Below are 17,113 nucleotides of genomic sequence, written 5' to 3'. Positions count from 1 at the left end.
GAAAGTTCTCGACTTCTGGGGGAAAGAGAGGCTGTGGAGATGAGCTGTGTTTGTATCCTCGTGTGTTAGTAGTCTCCCGGCACACTGCCCGAGTCGTGATCGGCAAACGCTGGGAGGCCTGCACGAAGAAGGAAGGGCCACGGCCACTGCAGGTTTGGATGAGGTTTGAGATTTGAGGTCTAGGGAGCGGGATTATGTAGAATTGCATGGGACCCGATGAGATTCGCGTGTGAGTCCTGAGGGAAGGATCAGATGGGGTTGCTAGGCCAGGACGGATCCTTTTAGAGAATTGGCGTCTGTCGGTTGAAATCCCCCCCGCTAAGTGGAAGAAGGGAAATGTAACCCCTGTTTTTACAGCGGGAAAAGCGGAAGAGTGTGGGAGCTACAGAGCAGTCAGTCTGAGCTTTGTTCCAAGCAAGATGATAAGGCTGCTTCTCCGGGAAAACAGAACTCGAAGAAGGCCTATGGAAAACAAAGAGGTGATTGGTACCAGGGAGCACGGCGTGGCAAAGTGGAAGATGGCCATTCCTGGCAGTTCTGGTGCTGTTCTATGGTCAGGGTTACGGAGCAGTGGTGGATAGGGGCAGAGGAAGTGACCTTGGGTGCCTGGACTTGTGCAAAGTGCTTGGCCGTGTCCCGCAGGACATCCTTGTCTGTGAGTGAGAGAGGCGTGGATTGGATGGATGGATGGAGCACGATGTGGATAAAGCAGACGAGGTGCAGCGGTGCTCTCCAGCCTTAGGGTGTTTTTCTGTTTGGGATACCGTGGTGGTGGCCAGATGCTGGCAGTGTTTTTGCAAAGGGTTTGCTATAGGATCCTGTTTGGTCAGGCGCCGTTGAGAAGAGTGGACAGGAGCTGTTTGGAGGAAGTCTTGCGGTAGGTGTTGAGTGAGGCTTGCTTTCCCCTGGCCCAAAGACCGGTTGCAGTGCTAGAGAGAGGAGAGGCAGTGGCAAGTGTTTTGTCATAGTTTTTTATTTTCAGTGTGATAAATAAGTGAATAAGTGGAAAAATAAATACGTGGATGAATAAATAAATAAATAAATAAATGAGTCTGTAAAGAAGGGGAGATGGTTCTTTGTCCATGGCAGTGGGAGAGGCTGAATCAATGGAGGTGCAGTGGTTGAAGGCTGCGGGTGCCGAGCGCCTGTTGCAGCCCTGTCTCGTGTCCCAGGTGAGAGGAGGCGTGGGTTTGGAGGTGGGTTGGGGTGGTAGGTGTGGGTTGGAGCGTGGGTGTTTGCGCTAGCGGCGCATGGTGCGTGCGAGGTTGTGGAGGTGGCGTAAAGAGGCACGAGCTTCGAGGCGGACGTGGTCCCAGGCGCAGGCGCTGTGGTTGTGGGCGTGGAGGAAGAGGTGGATGTCCCTGAAGTACTTGTTGATGGCGAGCAGCGGGTTGCGTGGTCCTTTGAAGAGCAGGGCGTTGTCGGGGAGGCATTGCTCGAGGTGGTGGATGTGGTGCTGCAGTTGGTTGAGGAGGTGGTTGCGAGCGTGGCTGGGCCAGTGCTGGCGGGTGCTGTTGGAGCTGAGGGTGTGGAAGAGGTGCTGGAGGATGCGTAGGGCGGTGGCGGCGGCTTGGTGCGGCTGGAGGGTGTCGTGGAGGAGGGTGTCGGGGAAGAAGGGCGGCTCTTGGAGGTGGCAGGGCTGTGTGTGGCTGGGAGCCATGTCCTGGAGGAGGCGGAGTGCGTCGCCGGGGAAGGCGTCGTCGTGTGTCCAGAGGTGTTGGCAGGCGAGGCTGGTGGCCAGAGCGGTGAGGAGGAGCAGGAGCGGCGGGGCGGCGTGCGGCAGCCGTGGCTGTGTGGCTGTGGGGGCAGCCATGCTGCTTCTTCCGTGGGTGCTGTCGGGTGGTGCCGGGCAGGAGGAGCCTGGCGAGGCCCGGTGGTGCTGCCCGGTGCTGGTGGTGGCTGTGCTGGGGGCGCTGCCGGGTGCAGGGCTTTGTACGGCGGCAGCTTTCCCTTCATCGCTTTCTGATTGCCGGGAGTTTCCTCCCGTGCTTTCCAGTCTGTGCTGGTGGCTGTGGTGGTCTCGGGGCAGTGTTTTGTTGGGGTGGCCGTGGCTGGGGATTGTGGTGGCAGCGGTGTGGCGGGGGAGAGTGGCCGTCGCGGGTGAAAGGGGTTGTGAAAGCTCTGGGCCAGAGGCGTCGGGGTCAGGTGCGTTGGAGCGGGCTGTTGGGCGTTCCCTTTCACTTGCCGAGCCAGCTGCAAGGTCTGTGCTGTGCAACTGAGTCTCTGTTTGTGCCCAAGCATCGTTTCCACCTGCAAAGCCCTGGTGGTGGCTGTGGTCACTTTTCCTTTCACTTTGAGGCTTGCCTTTATTTTCATCTTAGCCACTGTTTTCCTTTTGTGGTTGCAAGGGTTGTGCGGTGATGTCAGTGGGCGAGGGCTGCCGTTTCCCCTCCTGCGGTAAAGGCCCAGAGGCTGTGGCAGGGTTCAAGGGGCTCCTTGTGCATGTGGGCCTTGGGGGCCCGAGTGTGTCCCTGCAAGGAGGCGCTCCTCCTGTTATGTTTGGGTGGAGCGAGCCGCAGGGCAGGCAAGAAAGGCTGAGTGAAGAAGCGGGAGAAAGGGAAGGGCTTTGGTGTGACGGTTGTGCTTGGTGCCATGGCTGTGGACCTGGAGCAACGGTCTGCTTTTGAGATCCATGCCTCAGTGGCTGAGGCGACCAGAGTGCAGGTGAGGACTGTCCCGCGTGAAAGAAATGGTGTTGCGTTTTGAGAGTGCTGGAGCCTTTGCCTTGAACACCGTGTCCTGTTCAGGGCTCTTTAATTCCATGAGAGGTGTGGGGCTCTTGGAGGTGATGTCTCTGAAGATGCACAGTGGTCCAGAGGACGTGACTTGTGAGAAAGGCTGCGGGCAAAGGGCTTCTTTGGCTGGAGTAGAGTAGGCTGGCCAGTAGTTTCAGATGCCTTTCCAAAAAGGGAAAAAATCTGCGGCACGGTGAAGAGGAATTTGGGGTGGGCAAAGATGTGCAAGGAGAAGATCACTCTGGCCTCGTGGAGAAACGTTTGGGTTGCTGCTAGGAGCGGCTCATGGGATTTGAAAGTTCTAGACTTCTGGGGGAAAGAGAGGCTGTGGAGATGAGCTGTGTTTGTATCCTCGTGCGTTAGTAGTCTCCCGGCACACTGCCCATGTCGTGATCGGCAAACGCTGGGAGGCCTGCACGAAGAAGGAAGGGCCACGGCCACTGCAGGTTTGGATGAGGTTTGAGATTTGAGGTCTAGGGAGCGCGATTATGTAGAATTGCATGGGACCCGATGAGATTCGCGTGTGAGTCCTGAGGGAAGGATCAGATGGGGTTGCTAGGCCAGGACGGATCCTTTTAGAGAATTGGCGTCTGTCGGTTGAAATCCCCCCCGCTAAGTGGAAGAAGGGAAATGTAACCCCTGTTTTTACAGCGGGAAAAGCGGAAGAGTGTGGGAGCTACAGAGCAGTCATTCTGAGCTTTGTTCCAAGCAAGTTGATAAGGCTGCTTCTCCGGGAAAACAGAACTCGAAGAAGGCCTATGGAAAACAAAGAGGTGATTGGTACCAGGGAGCACGGCGTGGCAAAGTGGAAGATGGCCATTCCTGGCAGTTCTGGTGCTGTTCTATGGTCAGGGTTACGGAGCAGTGGTGGATAGGGGCAGAGGAAGTGACCTTGGGTGCCTGGACTTGTGCAAAGTGCTTGGCCGTGTCCCGCAGGACATCCTTGTCTGTGAGTGAGAGAGGCGTGGATTGGATGGATGGATGGAGCACGATGTGGATAAAGCAGACGAGGTGCAGCGGTGCTCTCCAGCCTTAGGGTGTTTTTCTGTTTGGGATACCGTGGTGGTGGCCAGATGCTGGCAGTGTTTTTGCAAAGGGTTTGCTATAGGATCCTGTTTGGTCAGGCGCCGTTGAGAAGAGTGGACAGGAGCTGTTTGGAGGAAGTCTTGCGGTAGGTGTTGAGTGAGGCTTGCTTTCCCCTGGCCCAAAGACCGGTTGCAGTGCTAGAGAGAGGAGAGGCAGTGGCAAGTGTTTTGTCATAGTTTTTTATTTTCAGTGTGATAAATAAGTGAATAGGTGGAAAAATAAATACGTGGATAAATAAACAAATAAATAAATAAATGAGTCTGTAAAGAAGGGGAGACGGTTCTTTGTCCATGGCAGTGGGAGAGGCTGAATCAATGGAGGTGCAGTGGTTGAAGGCTGCGGGTGCCGAGCGCCTGTTGCAGCCCTGTCTCGTGTCCCAGGTGAGAGGAGGCGTGGGGTTGGAGGTGGGTTGGGGTGGTAGGTGTGGGTTGGAGCGTGGGTGTTTGTGCTAGCGGCGCATGGTGCGTGCGAGGTTGTGGAGGTGGCGTAAAGAGGCACGAGCTTCGAGGCGGACGTGGTCCCAGGCGCAGGCGCTGTGGTTGTGGGCGTGGAGGAAGAGGTGGATGTCCCTGAAGTACTTGTTGATGGCGAGCAGCGGGTTGCGTGGTCCTTTGAAGAGCAGGGCGTTGTCGGGGAGGCATTGCTCGAGGTGGTGGATGTGGTGCTGCAGTTGGTTGAGGAGGTGGTTGCGAGCGTGGCTGGGCCAGTGCTGGCGGGTGCTGTTGGAGCTGAGGGTGTGGAAGAGGTGCTGGAGGATGCGTAGGGCGGTGGCGGCGGCTTGGTGCGGCTGGAGGGTGTCGTGGAGGAGGGTGTCGGGGAAGAAGGGCGGCTCTTGGAGGTGGCAGGGCTGTGTGTGGCTGGGAGCCATGTCCTGGAGGAGGCGGAGTGCGTCGCCGGGGAAGGCGTCGTCGTGTGTCCAGAGGTGTTGGCAGGCGAGGCTGGTGGCCAGAGCGGTGAGGAGGAGCAGGAGCGGCGGGGCGGCGTGCGGCAGCCGTGGCTGTGTGGCTGTGGGGGCAGCCATGCTGCTTCTTCCGTGGGTGCTGTCGGGTGGTGCCGGGCAGGAGGAGCCTGGCGAGGCCCGGTGGTGCTGCCTGGTGCTGGTGGTGGCTGTGCTGGGGGCGCTGCCGGGTGCAGGGCTTTGTACGGCGGCAGCTTTCCCTTCATCGCTTTCTGATTGCCGGGAGTTTCCTCCCGTGCTTTCCAGTCTGTGCTGGTGGCTGTGGTGGTCTCGGGGCAGTGTTTTGTTGGGGTGGCCGTGGCTGGGGATTGTGGTGGCAGCGGTGTGGCGGGGGAGAGTGGCCGTCGCGGGTGAAAGGGGTTGTGAAAGCTCTGGGCCAGAGGCGTCGGGGTCAGGTGCGTTGGAGCGGGCTGTTGGGCGTTCCCTTTCACTTGCCGAGCCAGCTGCAAGGTCTGTGCTGTGCAACTGAGTCTCTGTTTGTGCCCAAGCATCGTTTCCACCTGCAAAGCCCTGGTGGTGGCTGCGGTCACTTTTCCTTTCACTTTGAGGCTTGCCTTTATTTTCATCTTAGCCACTGTTTTCCTTTTGTGGTTGCAAGGGTTGTGCGGTGATGTCAGTGGGCGAGGGCTGCCATTTCCCCTCCTGCGGTAAAGGCCCAGAGGCTGTGGCAGGGTTCAAGGGGCTCCTTGTGCATGTGGGCCTTGGGGGCCCGAGTGTGTCCCTGCAAGGAGGCGCTCCTCCTGTTATGTTTGGGTGGAGCGAGCCGCAGGGCAGGCAAGAAAGGCTGAGTGAAGAAGCGGGAGAAAGGGAAGGGCTTTGGTGTGACGGTTGTGCTTGGTGCCATGGCTGTGGACCTGGAGCAACGGTCTGCTTTTGAGATCCATGCCTCAGTGGCTGAGGCGACCAGAGAGCAAGTGAGGACTGTCCCGCGTGAAAGAAATGGTGTTGTGTTTTGAGAGTGCTGGAGCCTTTGCCTTGAACACCGTGTCCTGTTCAGGGCTCTTTAATTCCATGAGAGGTGTGGGGCTCTTGGAGGTGATGTCTCTGAAGATGCACAGTGGTCCAGAGGACGTGACTTGTGAGAAAGGCTGCGGGCAAAGGGCTTCTTTGGCTGGAGTAGAGTAGGCTGGCCAGTAGTTTCAGATGCCTTTCCAAAAAGGGAAAAAATCTGCGGCACGGTGAAGAGGAATTTGGGGTGGGCAAAGATGTGCAAGGAGAAGATCACTCTGGCCTCGTGGAGAAATGTTTGGGTTGCTGCTAGGAGCGGCTCATGGGATTTGAAAGTTCTAGACTTCTGGGGGAAAGAGAGGCTGTGGAGATGAGCTGTGTTTGTATCCTCGTGTGTTAGTAGTCTCCCGGCACACTGCCCAAGTTGTGATCGGCAAACGCTGGGAGGCCTACATGAAGAAGGAAGGGCCACGGCCACTGCAGGTTTGGATGAGGTTTGAGATTTGAGGTCTAGGGAGCGCGATTATGTAGAATTGCATGGGACCCGATGAGATTCGCGTGTGAGTCCCGAGGGAAGGATCAGATGGGGTTGCTAGGCCAGGACGGATCCTTTTAGAGAATTGGCGTCTGTCGGTTGAAATCCCCCCCGCTAAGTGGAAGAAGGGAAAGGTAACCCCTGTTTTTACAAGGGGAAAAGCGGAAGAGTGTGGGAGCTACAGAGCAGTCAGTCTGAGCTTTGTTCCAAGCAAGATGATAAGGCTGCTTCTCCGGGAAAACAGAACTCGAAGAAGGCCTATGGAAAACAAAGAGGTGATTGGTACCAGGGAGCACGGCGTGGCAAAGTGGAAGATGGCCATTCCTGGCAGTTCTGGTGCTGTTCTATGGTTAGGGTTACGGAGCAGTGGTGGATAGGGGCAGAGGAAGTGACCTTGGGTGCCTGGACTTGTGCAAAGTGCTTGGCCATGTCCCGCAGGACATCCTTGTCTGTGAGTGAGAGAGGCGTGGATTGGATGGATGGATGGAGCACGATGTGGATAAAGCAGACGAGGTGCAGCGGTGCTCTCCAGCCTTAGGGTGTTTTTCTGTTTGGGATACCGTGGTGGTGGCCAGATGCTGGCAGTGTTTTTGCAAAGGGTTTGCTATAGGATCCTGTTTGGTCAGGCGCCGTTGAGAAGAGTGGACAGGAGCTGTTTGGAGGAAGTCTTGCGGTAGGTGTTGAGTGAGGCTTGCTTTCCCCTGGCCCAAAGACCGGTTGCAGTGCTAGAGAGAGGAGAGGCAGTGGCAAGTGTTTTGTCATAGTTTTTTATTTTCAGTGTGATAAATAAGTGAATAAGTGGAAAAATAAATACGTGGATGAATAAACAAATAAATAAATAAATAAATGAGTCTGTAAAGAAGGGGAGACGGTTCTTTGTCCATGGCAGTGGGAGAGGCTGAATCAATGGAGGTGCAGTGGTTGAAGGCTGCGGGTGCCGAGCGCCTGTTGCAGCCCTGTCTCGTGTCCCAGGTGAGAGGAGGCGTGGGTTTGGAGGTGGGTTGGGGTGGTAGGTGTGGGTTGGAGCGTGGGTGTTTGCGCTAGCGGCGCATGGTGCGTGCGAGGTTGTGGAGGTGGCGTAAAGAGGCACGAGCTTCGAGGCGGACGTGGTCCCAGGCGCAGGCGCTGTGGTTGTGGGCGTGGAGGAAGAGGTGGATGTCCCTGAAGTACTTGTTGATGGCGAGCAGCGGGTTGCGTGGTCCTTTGAAGAGCAGGGCGTTGTCGGGGAGGCATTGCTCGAGGTGGTGGATGTGGTGCTGCAGTTGGTTGAGGAGGTGGTTGCGAGCGTGGCTGGGCCAGTGCTGGCGGGTGCTGTTGGAGCTGAGGGTGTGGAAGAGGTGCTGGAGGATGCGTAGGGCGGTGGCGGCGGCTTGGTGCGGCTGGAGGGTGTCGTGGAGGAGGGTGTCGGGGAAGAAGGGCGGCTCTTGGAGGTGGCAGGGCTGTGTGTGGCTGGGAGCCATGTCCTGGAGGAGGCGGAGTGCGTCGCCGGGGAAGGCGTCGTCGTGTGTCCAGAGGTGTTGGCAGGCGAGGCTGGTGGCCAGAGCGGTGAGGAGGAGCAGGAGCGGCGGGGCGGCGTGCGGCAGCCGTGGCTGTGTGGCTGTGGGGGCAGCCATGCTGCTTCTTCCGTGGGTGCTGTCGGGTGGTGCCGGGCAGGAGGAGCCTGGCGAGGCCCGGTGGTGCTGCTGGTGCTGGTGGTGGCTGTGCTGGGGGCGCTGCCGGGTGCAGGGCTTTGTACGGCGGCAGCTTTCCCTTCATCGCTTTCTGATTGCCGGGAGTTTCCTCCCGTGCTTTCCAGTCTGTGCTGGTGGCTGTGGTGGTCTCAGGGCAGTGTTTTGTTGGGGTGGCCGTGGCTGGGGATTGTGGTGGCAGCGGTGTGGCGGGGGAGAGTGGCCGTCGCGGGTGAAAGGGGTTGTGAAAGCTCTGGGCCAGAGGCGTCGGGGTCAGGTGCGTTGGAGCGGGCTGTTGGGCGTTCCCTTTCACTTGCCGAGCCAGCTGCAAGGTCTGTGCTGTGCAGCTGAGTCTCTGTTTGTGCCCAAGCATCGTTTCCACCTGCAAAGCCCTGGTGGTGGCTACGGTCACTTTTCCTTTCACTTTGAGGCTTGCCTTTATTTTCATCTTAGCCACTGTTTTCCTTTTGTGGTTGCAAGGGTTGTGCGGTGATGTCAGTGGGCGAGGGCTGCCGTTTCCCCTCCTGCGGTAAAGGCCCAGAGGCTGTGGCAGGGTTCAAGGGGCTCCTTGTGCATGTGGGCCTTGGGGGCCCGAGTGTGTCCCTGCAAGGAGGCGCTCCTCCTGTTATGTTTGGGTGGAGCGAGCCGCAGGGCAGGCAAGAAAGGCTGAGTGAAGAAGCGGGAGAAAGGGAAGGGCTTTGGTGTGACGGTTGTGCTTGGTGCCATGGCTGTGGACCTGGAGCAACGGTCTGCTTTTGAGATCCATGCCTCAGTGGCTGAGGCGACCAGAGGGCAAGTGAGGACTGTCCCGCGTGAAAGAAATGGTGTTGTGTTTTGAGAGTGCTGGAGCCTTTGCCTTGAACACCGTGTCCTGTTCAGGGCTCTTTAATTCCATGAGAGGTGTGGGGCTCTTGGAGGTGATGTCTCTGAAGATGCACAGTGGTCCAGAGGACGTGACTTGTGAGAAAGGCTGCGGGCAAAGGGCTTCTTTGGCTGGAGTAGAGTAGGCTGGCCAGTAGTTTCAGATGCCTTTCCAAAAAGGGAAAAAATCTGCGGCATGGTGAAGAGGAATTTGGGGTGGGCAAAGATGTGCAAGGAGAAGATCACTCTGGCCTCGTGGAGAATTGTTTGGGTTGCTGCTAGGAGCGGCTCATGGGATTTGAAAGTTCTAGACTTCTGGGGGAAAGAGAGGCTGTGGAGATGAGCTGTGTTTGTATCCTCGTGTGTTAGTAGTCTCCCGGCACACTGCCCAAGTTGTGATCGGCAAACGCTGGGAGGCCTACATGAAGAAGGAAGGGCCACGGCCACTGCAGGTTTGGATGAGGTTTGAGATTTGAGGTCTAGGGAGCGCGATTATGTAGAATTGCATGGGACCCGATGAGATTCGCGTGTGAGTCCCGAGGGAAGGATCAGATGGGGTTGCTAGGCCAGGACGGATCCTTTTAGAGAATTGGCGTCTGTCGGTTGAAATCCCCCCCGCTAAGTGGAAGAAGGGAAAGGTAACCCCTGTTTTTACAGCGGGAAAAGCGGAAGAGTGTGGGAGCTACAGAGCAGTCATTCTGAGCTTTGTTCCAAGCAAGATGATAAGGCTGCTTCTCCGGGAAAACAGAACTCGAAGAAGGCCTATGGAAAACAAAGAGGTGATTGGTACCAGGGAGCACGGCGTGGCAAAGTGGAAGATGGCCATTCCTGGCAGTTCTGGTGCTGTTCTATGGTTAGGGTTACGGAGCAGTGGTGGATAGGGGCAGAGGAAGTGACCTTGGGTGCCTGGACTTGTGCAAAGTGCTTGGCCGTGTCCCGCAGGACATCCTTGTCTGTGAGTGAGAGAGGCGTGGATTGGATGGATGGATGGAGCACGATGTGGATAAAGCAGACGAGGTGCAGCGGTGCTCTCCAGCCTTAGGGTGTTTTTCTGTTTGGGATACCGTGGTGGTGGCCAGATGCTGGCAGTGTTTTTGCAAAGAGTTTGCTATAGGATCCTGTTTGGTCAGGCGCCGTTGAGAAGAGTGGACAGGAGCTGTTTGGAGGAAGTCTTGCGGTAGGTGTTGAGTGAGGCTTGCTTTCCCCTGGCCCAAAGACCGGTTGCAGTGCTAGAGAGAGGAGAGGCAGTGGCAAGTGTTTTGTCATAGTTTTTTATTTTCAGTGTGATAAATAAGTGAATAGGTGGAAAAATAAATACGTGGATAAATAAACAAATAAATAAATAAATAAATGAGTCTGTAAAGAAGGGGAGACGGTTCTTTGTCCATGGCAGTGGGAGAGGCTGAATCAATGGAGGTGCAGTGGTTGAAGGCTGCGGGTGCCGAGCGCCTGTTGCAGCCCTGTCTCGTGTCCCAGGTGAGAGGAGGCGTGGGGTTGGAGGTGGGTTGGGGTGGTAGGTGTGGGTTGGAGCGTGGGTGTTTGCGCTAGCGGCGCATGGTGCGTGCGAGGTTGTGGAGGTGGCGTAAAGAGGCACGAGCTTCGAGGCGGACGTGGTCCCAGGCGCAGGCGCTGTGGTTGTGGGCGTGGAGGAAGAGGTGGATGTCCCTGAAGTACTTGTTGATGGCGAGCAGCGGGTTGCGTGGTCCTTTGAAGAGCAGGGCGTTGTCGGGGAGGCATTGCTCGAGGTGGCGGATGTGGTGCTGCAGTTGGTTGAGGAGGTGGTTGCGAGCGTGGCTGGGCCAGTGCTGGCGGGTGCTGTTGGAGCTGAGGGTGTGGAAGAGGTGCTGGAGGATGCGTAGAGCGGTGGCGGCGGCTTGGTGCGGCTGGAGGGTGTCGTGGAGGAGGGTGTCGGGGAAGAAGGGCGGCTCTTGGAGGTGGCAGGGCTGTGTGTGGCTGGGAGCCATGTCCTGGAGGAGGCGGAGTGCGTCGCCGGGGAAGGCGTCGTCGTGTGTCCAGAGGTGTTGGCAGGCGAGGCTGGTGGCCAGAGCGGTGAGGAGGAGCAGGAGCGGCGGGGCGGCGTGCGGCAGCCGTGGCTGTGTGGCTGTGGGGACAGCCATGCTGCTTCTTCCGTGGGTGCTGTCGGGTGGTGCCGGGCAGGAGGAGCCTGGCGAGGCCCGGTGGTGCTGCTGGTGCTGGTGGTGGCTGTGCTGGGGGCGCTGCCGGGTGCAGGGCTTTGTACGGCGGCAGCTTTCCCTTCATCGCTTTCTGATTGCCGGGAGTTTCCTCCCGTGCTTTCCAGTCTGTGCTGGTGGCTGTGGTGGTCTCGGGGCAGTGTTTTGTTGGGGTGGCCGTGGCTGGGGATTGTGGTGGCAGCGGTGTGGCGGGGGAGAGTGGCCGTCGCGGGTGAAAGGGGTTGTGAAAGCTCTGGGCCAGAGGCGTTCGGGTCAGGTGCGTTGGAGCGGGCTGTTGGGCGTTCCCTTTCACTTGCCGAGCCAGCTGCAAGGTCTGTGCTGTGCAACTGAGTCTCTGTTTGTGCCCAAGCATCGTTTCCACCTGCAAAGCCCTGGTGGTGGCTGCGGTCACTTTTCCTTTCACTTTGAGGCTTGCCTTTATTTTCATCTTAGCCACTGTTTTCCTTTTGTGGTTGCAAGGGTTGTGCGGTGATGTCAGTGGGCGAGGGCTGCCGTTTCCCCTCCTGCGGTAAAGGCCCAGAGGCTGTGGCAGGGTTCAAGGGGCTCCTTGTGCATGTGGGCCTTGGGGGCCCGAGTGTGTCCCTGCAAGGAGGCGCTCCTCCTGTTATGTTTGGGTGGAGCGAGCCGCAGGGCAGGCAAGAAAGGCTGAGTGAAGAAGCGGGAGAAAGGGAAGGGCTTTGGTGTGACGGTTGTGCTTGGTGCCATGGCTGTGGACCTGGAGCAACGGTCTGCTTTTGAGATCCATGCCTCAGTGGCTGAGGCGACCAGAGTGCAGGTGAGGACTGTCCCGCGTGAAAGAAATGGTGTTGCGTTTTGAGAGTGCTGGAGCCTTTGCCTTGAACACCGTGTCCTGTTCAGGGCTCTTTAATTCCATGAGAGGTGTGGGGCTCTTGGAGGTGATGTCTCTGAAGATGCACAGTGGTCCAGAGGACGTGACTTGTGAGAAAGGCTGCGGGCAAAGGGCTTCTTTGGCTGGAGTAGAGTAGGCTGGCCAGTAGTTTCAGATGCCTTTCCAAAAAGGGAAAAAATCTGCGGCACGGTGAAGAGGAATTTGGGGTGGGCAAAGATGTGCAAGGAGAAGATCACTCTGGCCTCGTGGAGAAACGTTTGGGTTGCTGCTAGGAGCGGCTCATGGGATTTGAAAGTTCTCGACTTCTGGGGGAAAGAGAGGCTGTGGAGATGAGCTGTGTTTGTATCCTCGTGCGTTAGTAGTCTCCCGGCACACTGCCCAAGTCGTGATCGGCAAACGCTGGGAGGCCTGCACGAAGAAGGAAGGGCCACGGCCACTGCAGGTTTGGATGAGGTTTGAGATTTGAGGTCTAGGGAGCGCGATTATGTAGAATTGCATGGGACCCGATGAGATTCGCGTGTGAGTCCTGAGGGAAGGATCAGATGGGGTTGCTAGGCCAGGACGGATCCTTTTAGAGAATTGGCGTCTGTCGGTTGAAATCCCCCCCGCTAAGTGGAAGAAGGGAAATGTAACCCCTGTTTTTACAGCGGGAAAAGCGGAAGAGTGTGGGAGCTACAGAGCAGTCATTCTGAGCTTTGTTCCAAGCAAGATGATAAGGCTGCTTCTCCGGGAAAACAGAACTCGAAGAAGGCCTATGGAAAACAAAGAGGTGATTGGTACCAGGGAGCACGGCGTGGCAAAGTGGAAGATGGCCATTCCTGGCAGTTCTGGTGCTGTTCTATGGTTAGGGTTACGGAGCAGTGGTGGATAGGGGCAGAGGAAGTGACCTTGGGTGCCTGGACTTGTGCAAAGTGCTTGGCCGTGTCCCGCAGGACATCCTTGTCTGTGAGTGAGAGAGGCGTGGATTGGATGGATGGATGGAGCACGATGTGGATAAAGCAGACGAGGTGCAGCGGTGCTCTCCAGCCTTAGGGTGTTTTTCTGTTTGGGATACCGTGGTGGTGGCCAGATGCTGGCAGTGTTTTTGCAAAGGGTTTGCTATAGGATCCTGTTTGGTCAGGCGCCGTTGAGAAGAGTGGACAGGAGCTGTTTGGAGGAAGTCTTGCGGTAGGTGTTGAGTGAGGCTTGCTTTCCCCTGGCCCAAAGACCGGTTGCAGTGCTAGAGAGAGGAGAGGCAGTGGCAAGTGTTTTGTCATAGTTTTTTATTTTCAGTGTGATAAATAAGTGAATAAGTGGAAAAATAAATACGTGGATAAATAAACAAATAAATAAATAAATAAATGAGTCTGTAAAGAAGGGGAGACGGTTCTTTGTCCATGGCAGTGGGAGAGGCTGAATCAATGGAGGTGCAGTGGTTGAAGGCTGCGGGTGCCGAGCGCGTGTTGCAGCCCTGTCTCGTGTCCCAGGTGAGAGGAGGCGTGGGGTTGGAGGTGGGTTGGGGTGGTAGGTGTGGGTTGGAGCGTGGGTGTTTGCGCTAGCGGCGCATGGTGCGTGCGAGGTTGTGGAGGTGGCGTAAAGAGGCACGAGCTTCGAGGCGGACGTGGTCCCAGGCGCAGGCGCTGTGGTTGTGGGCGTGGAGGAAGAGGTGGATGTCCCTGAAGTACTTGTTGATGGCGAGCAGCGGGTTGCGTGGTCCTTTGAAGAGCAGGGCGTTGTCGGGGAGGCATTGCTCGAGGTGGTGGATGTGGTGCTGCAGTTGGTTGAGGAGGTGGTTGCGAGCGTGGCTGGGCCAGTGCTGGCGGGTGCTGTTGGAGCTGAGGGTGTGGAAGAGGTGCTGGAGGATGCGTAGGGCGGTGGCGGCGGCTTGGTGCGGCTGGAGGGTGTCGTGGAGGAGGGTGTTGGGGAAGAAGGGCGGCTCTTGGAGGTGGCAGGGCTGTGTGTGGCTGGGAGCCATGTCCTGGAGGAGGCGGAGTGCGTCGCCGGGGAAGGTGTCGTCGTGTGTCCAGAGGTGTTGGCAGGCGAGGCTGGTGGCCAGAGCGGTGAGGAGGAGCAGGAGCGGCGGGGCGGCGTGCGGCAGCCGTGGCTGTGTGGCTGTGGGGGCAGCCATGCTGCTTCTTCCGTGGGTGCTGTCGGGTGGTGCCGGGCAGGAGGAGCCTGGCGAGGCCCGGTGGTGCTGCTGGTGCTGGTGGTGGCTGTGCTGGGGGCGCTGCCGGGTGCAGGGCTTTGTACGGCGGCAGCTTTCCCTTCATCGCTTTCTGATTGCCGGGAGTTTCCTCCCGTGCTTTCCAGTCTGTGCTGGTGGCTGTGGTGGTCTCGGGGCAGTGTTTTGTTGGGGTGGCCGTGGCTGGGGATTGTGGTGGCAGCGGTGTGGCGGGGGAGAGTGGCCGTCGCGGATGAAAGGGGTTGTGAAAGCTCTGGGCCAGAGGCGTCGGGGTCAGGTGCGTTGGAGCGGGCTGTTGGGCGTTCCCTTTCGCTTGCCGAGCCAGCTGCAAGGTCTGTGCTGTGCAACTGAGTCTCTGTTTGTGCCCAAGCATCGTTTCCACCTGCAAAGCCCTGGTGGTGGCTGCGGTCACTTTTCCTTTCACTTTGAGGCTTGCCTTTATTTTCATCTTAGCCACTGTTTTCCTTTTGTGGTTGCAAGGGTTGTGCGGTGATGTCAGTGGGCGAGGGCTGCCGTTTCCCCTCCTGCGGTAAAGGCCCAGAGGCTGTGGCAGGGTTCAAGGGGCTCCTTGTGCATGTGGGCCTTGGGGGCCCGAGTGTGTCCCTGCAAGGAGGCGCTCCTCCTGTTATGTTTGGGTGGAGCGAGCCGCAGGGCAGGCAAGAAAGGCTGAGTGAAGAAGCGGGAGAAAGGGAAGGGCTTTGGTGTGACGGTTGTGCTTGGTGCCATGGCTGTGGACCTGGAGCAACGGTCTGCTTTTGAGATCCATGCCTCAGTGGCTGAGGCGACCAGAGGGCAAGTGAGGACAGTCCCGCGTGAAAGAAATGGTGTTGTGTTTTGAGAGTGCTGGAGCCTTTGCCTTGAACACCGTGTCCTGTTCAGGGCTCTTTAATTCCATGAGAGGTGTGGGGCTCTTGGAGGTGATGTCTCTGAAGATGCACAGTGGTCCAGAGGACGTGACTTGTGAGAAAGGCTGCGGGCAAAGGGCTTCTTTGGCTGGAGTAGAGTAGGCTGGCCAGTAGTTTCAGATGCCTTTCCAAAAAGGGAAAAAATCTGCGGCACGGTGAAGAGGAATTTGGGGTGGGCAAAGATGTGCAAGGAGAAGATCACTCTGGCCTCGTGGAGAAACGTTTGGGTTGCTGCTAGGAGCGGCTCATGGGATTTGAAAGTTCTCGACTTCTGGGGGAAAGAGAGGCTGTGGAGATGAGCTGTGTTTGTATCCTCGTGTGTTAGTAGTCTCCCGGCACACTGCCCAAGTTGTGATCGGCAAACGCTGGGAGGCCTACATGAAGAAGGAAGGGCCACGGCCACTGCAGGTTTGGATGAGGTTTGAGATTTGAGGTCTAGGGAGCGGGATTATGTAGAATTGCATGGGACCCGATGAGATTCGCGTGTGAGTCCTGAGGGAAGGATCAGATGGGGTTGCTAGGCCAGGACGGATCCTTTTAGAGAATTGGCGTCTGTCGGTTGAAATCCCCCCCGCTAAGTGGAAGAAGGGAAATGTAACCCCTGTTTTTACAGCGGGAAAAGCGGAAGAGTGTGGGAGCTACAGAGCAGTCAGTCTGAGCTTTGTTCCAAGCAAGATGATAAGGCTGCTTCTCCGGGAAAACAGAACTCGAAGAAGGCCTATGGAAAACAAAGAGGTGATTGGTACCAGGGAGCACGGCATGGCAAAGTGGAAGATGGCCATTCCTGGCAGTTCTGGTGCTGTTCTATGGTCAGGGTTACGGAGCAGTGGTGGATAGGGGCAGAGGAAGTGACCTTGGGTGCCTGGACTTGTGCAAAGTGCTTGGCCGTGTCCCGCAGGACATCCTTGTCTGTGAGTGAGAGAGGCGTGGATTGGATGGATGGATGGAGCACGATGTGGATAAAGCAGACGAGGTGCAGCGGTGCTCTCCAGCCTTAGGGTGTTTTTCTGTTTGGGATACCGTGGTGGTGGCCAGATGCTGGCAGTGTTTTTGCAAAGGGTTTGCTATAGGATCCTGTTTGGTCAGGCGCCGTTGAGAAGAGTGGACAGGAGCTGTTTGGAGGAAGTCTTGCGGTAGGTGTTGAGTGAGGATTGCTTTCCCCTGGCCCAAAGACCGGTTGCAGTGCTAGAGAGAGGAGAGGCAGTGGCAAGTGTTTTGTCATAGTTTTTTATTTTCAGTGTGATAAATAAGTGAATAAGTGGAAAAATAAATACGTGGATAAATAAATAAATAAATAAATAAGTCTGTAAAGAAGGGGAGACGGTTCTTTGTCCATGGCAGTGGGAGAGGCTGAATCAATGGAGGTGCAGTGGTTGAAGGCTGCGGGTGCCGAGCGCCTGTTGCAGCCCTGTCTCGTGTCCCAGGTGAGAGGAGGCGTGGGGTTGGAGGTGGGTTGGGGTGGTAGGTGTGGGTTGGAGCGTGGGTGTTTGCGCTAGCGGCGCATGGTGCGTGCGAGGTTGTGGAGGTGGCGTAAAGAGGCACGAGCTTCGAGGCGGACGTGGTCCCAGGCGCAGGCGCTGTGGTTGTGGGCGTGGAGGAAGAGGTGGATGTCCCTGAAGTACTTGTTGATGGCGAGCAGCGGGTTGCGTGGTCCTTTGAAGAGCAGGGCGTTGTCGGGGAGGCATTGCTCGAGGTGGTGGATGTGGTGCTGCAGTTGGTTGAGGAGGTGGTTGCGAGCGTGGCTGGGCCAGTGCTGGCGGGTGCTGTTGGAGCTGAGGGTGTGGAAGAGGTGCTGGAGGATGCGTAGGGCGGTGGCGGCGGCTTGGTGCGGCTGGAGGGTGTCGTGGAGGAGGGTGTCGGGGAAGAAGGGCGGCTCTTGGAGGTGGCAGGGCTGTGTGTGGCTGGGAGCCATGTCCTGGAGGAGGCGGAGTGCGTCGCCGGGGAAGGCGTCGTCGTGTGTCCAGAGGTGTTGGCAGGCGAGGCTGGTGGCCAGAGCGGTGAGGAGGAGCAGGAGCGGCGGGGCGGCGTGCGGCAGCCGTGGCTGTGTGGCTGTGGGGGCAGCCATGCTGCTTCTTCCGTGGGTGCTGTCGGGTGGTGCCGGGCAGGAGGAGCCTGGCGAGGCCCGGTGGTGCTGCTGGTGCTGGTGGTGGCTGTGCTGGGGGCGCTGCCGGGTGCAGGGCTTTGTACGGCGGCAGCTTTCCCTTCATCGCTTTCT

The 17,113-nt window shown here is 57.5% G+C and overlaps 7 protein-coding genes across 16 annotated transcripts in view; 1 reads left to right on the top strand and 6 right to left on the bottom strand.

The window, feature by feature from the left end:
* Positions 1-17,113, top strand: part of UBAP2 (ubiquitin associated protein 2) — a 124,426-nt gene that overhangs the window by 91,526 nt on the left and 15,787 nt on the right. The gene's annotated exons all lie outside the window — the stretch shown is intronic.
* Positions 1,211-1,877, bottom strand: LOC137464530 (interferon-like). Its single transcript, XM_068175913.1, has one exon. It carries the CDS (start codon positions 1,811-1,813, stop codon positions 1,241-1,243), a length of 573 nt encoding a protein of 190 aa, XP_068032014.1. The 5' UTR covers positions 1,814-1,877; the 3' UTR covers positions 1,211-1,240.
* LOC137464528 (interferon-like) lies at positions 4,270-4,906 on the bottom strand. Its single transcript, XM_068175911.1, has one exon. The coding sequence runs from the start codon at positions 4,840-4,842 to the stop codon at positions 4,270-4,272; it is 573 nt and encodes a 190-aa protein (XP_068032012.1). The 5' UTR covers positions 4,843-4,906.
* On the bottom strand, positions 7,273-7,951 carry LOC137464531 (interferon-like). The gene has a single exon (XM_068175915.1). The coding sequence runs from the start codon at positions 7,873-7,875 to the stop codon at positions 7,303-7,305; it is 573 nt and encodes a 190-aa protein (XP_068032016.1). The 5' UTR covers positions 7,876-7,951; the 3' UTR covers positions 7,273-7,302.
* On the bottom strand, positions 10,156-10,907 carry LOC137464532 (interferon-like). Its single transcript, XM_068175916.1, has one exon. It carries the CDS (start codon positions 10,905-10,907, stop codon positions 10,335-10,337), a length of 573 nt encoding a protein of 190 aa, XP_068032017.1. The 3' UTR covers positions 10,156-10,334.
* LOC137464533 (interferon-like) lies at positions 13,230-14,019 on the bottom strand. Its single transcript, XM_068175917.1, has one exon. The coding sequence runs from the start codon at positions 13,937-13,939 to the stop codon at positions 13,367-13,369; it is 573 nt and encodes a 190-aa protein (XP_068032018.1). The 5' UTR covers positions 13,940-14,019; the 3' UTR covers positions 13,230-13,366.
* LOC137464646 (interferon-like) lies at positions 16,202-17,043 on the bottom strand. The gene has a single exon (XM_068176093.1). It carries the CDS (start codon positions 16,961-16,963, stop codon positions 16,391-16,393), a length of 573 nt encoding a protein of 190 aa, XP_068032194.1. The 5' UTR covers positions 16,964-17,043; the 3' UTR covers positions 16,202-16,390.

The sequence above is a fragment of the Anomalospiza imberbis genome, chromosome Z (assembly GCF_031753505.1).
Source record: "Anomalospiza imberbis isolate Cuckoo-Finch-1a 21T00152 chromosome Z, ASM3175350v1, whole genome shotgun sequence".
NCBI lineage: Eukaryota > Metazoa > Chordata > Aves > Passeriformes > Viduidae > Anomalospiza > Anomalospiza imberbis.
This window is presented reverse-complemented; position numbering and strand designations above follow the sequence as displayed.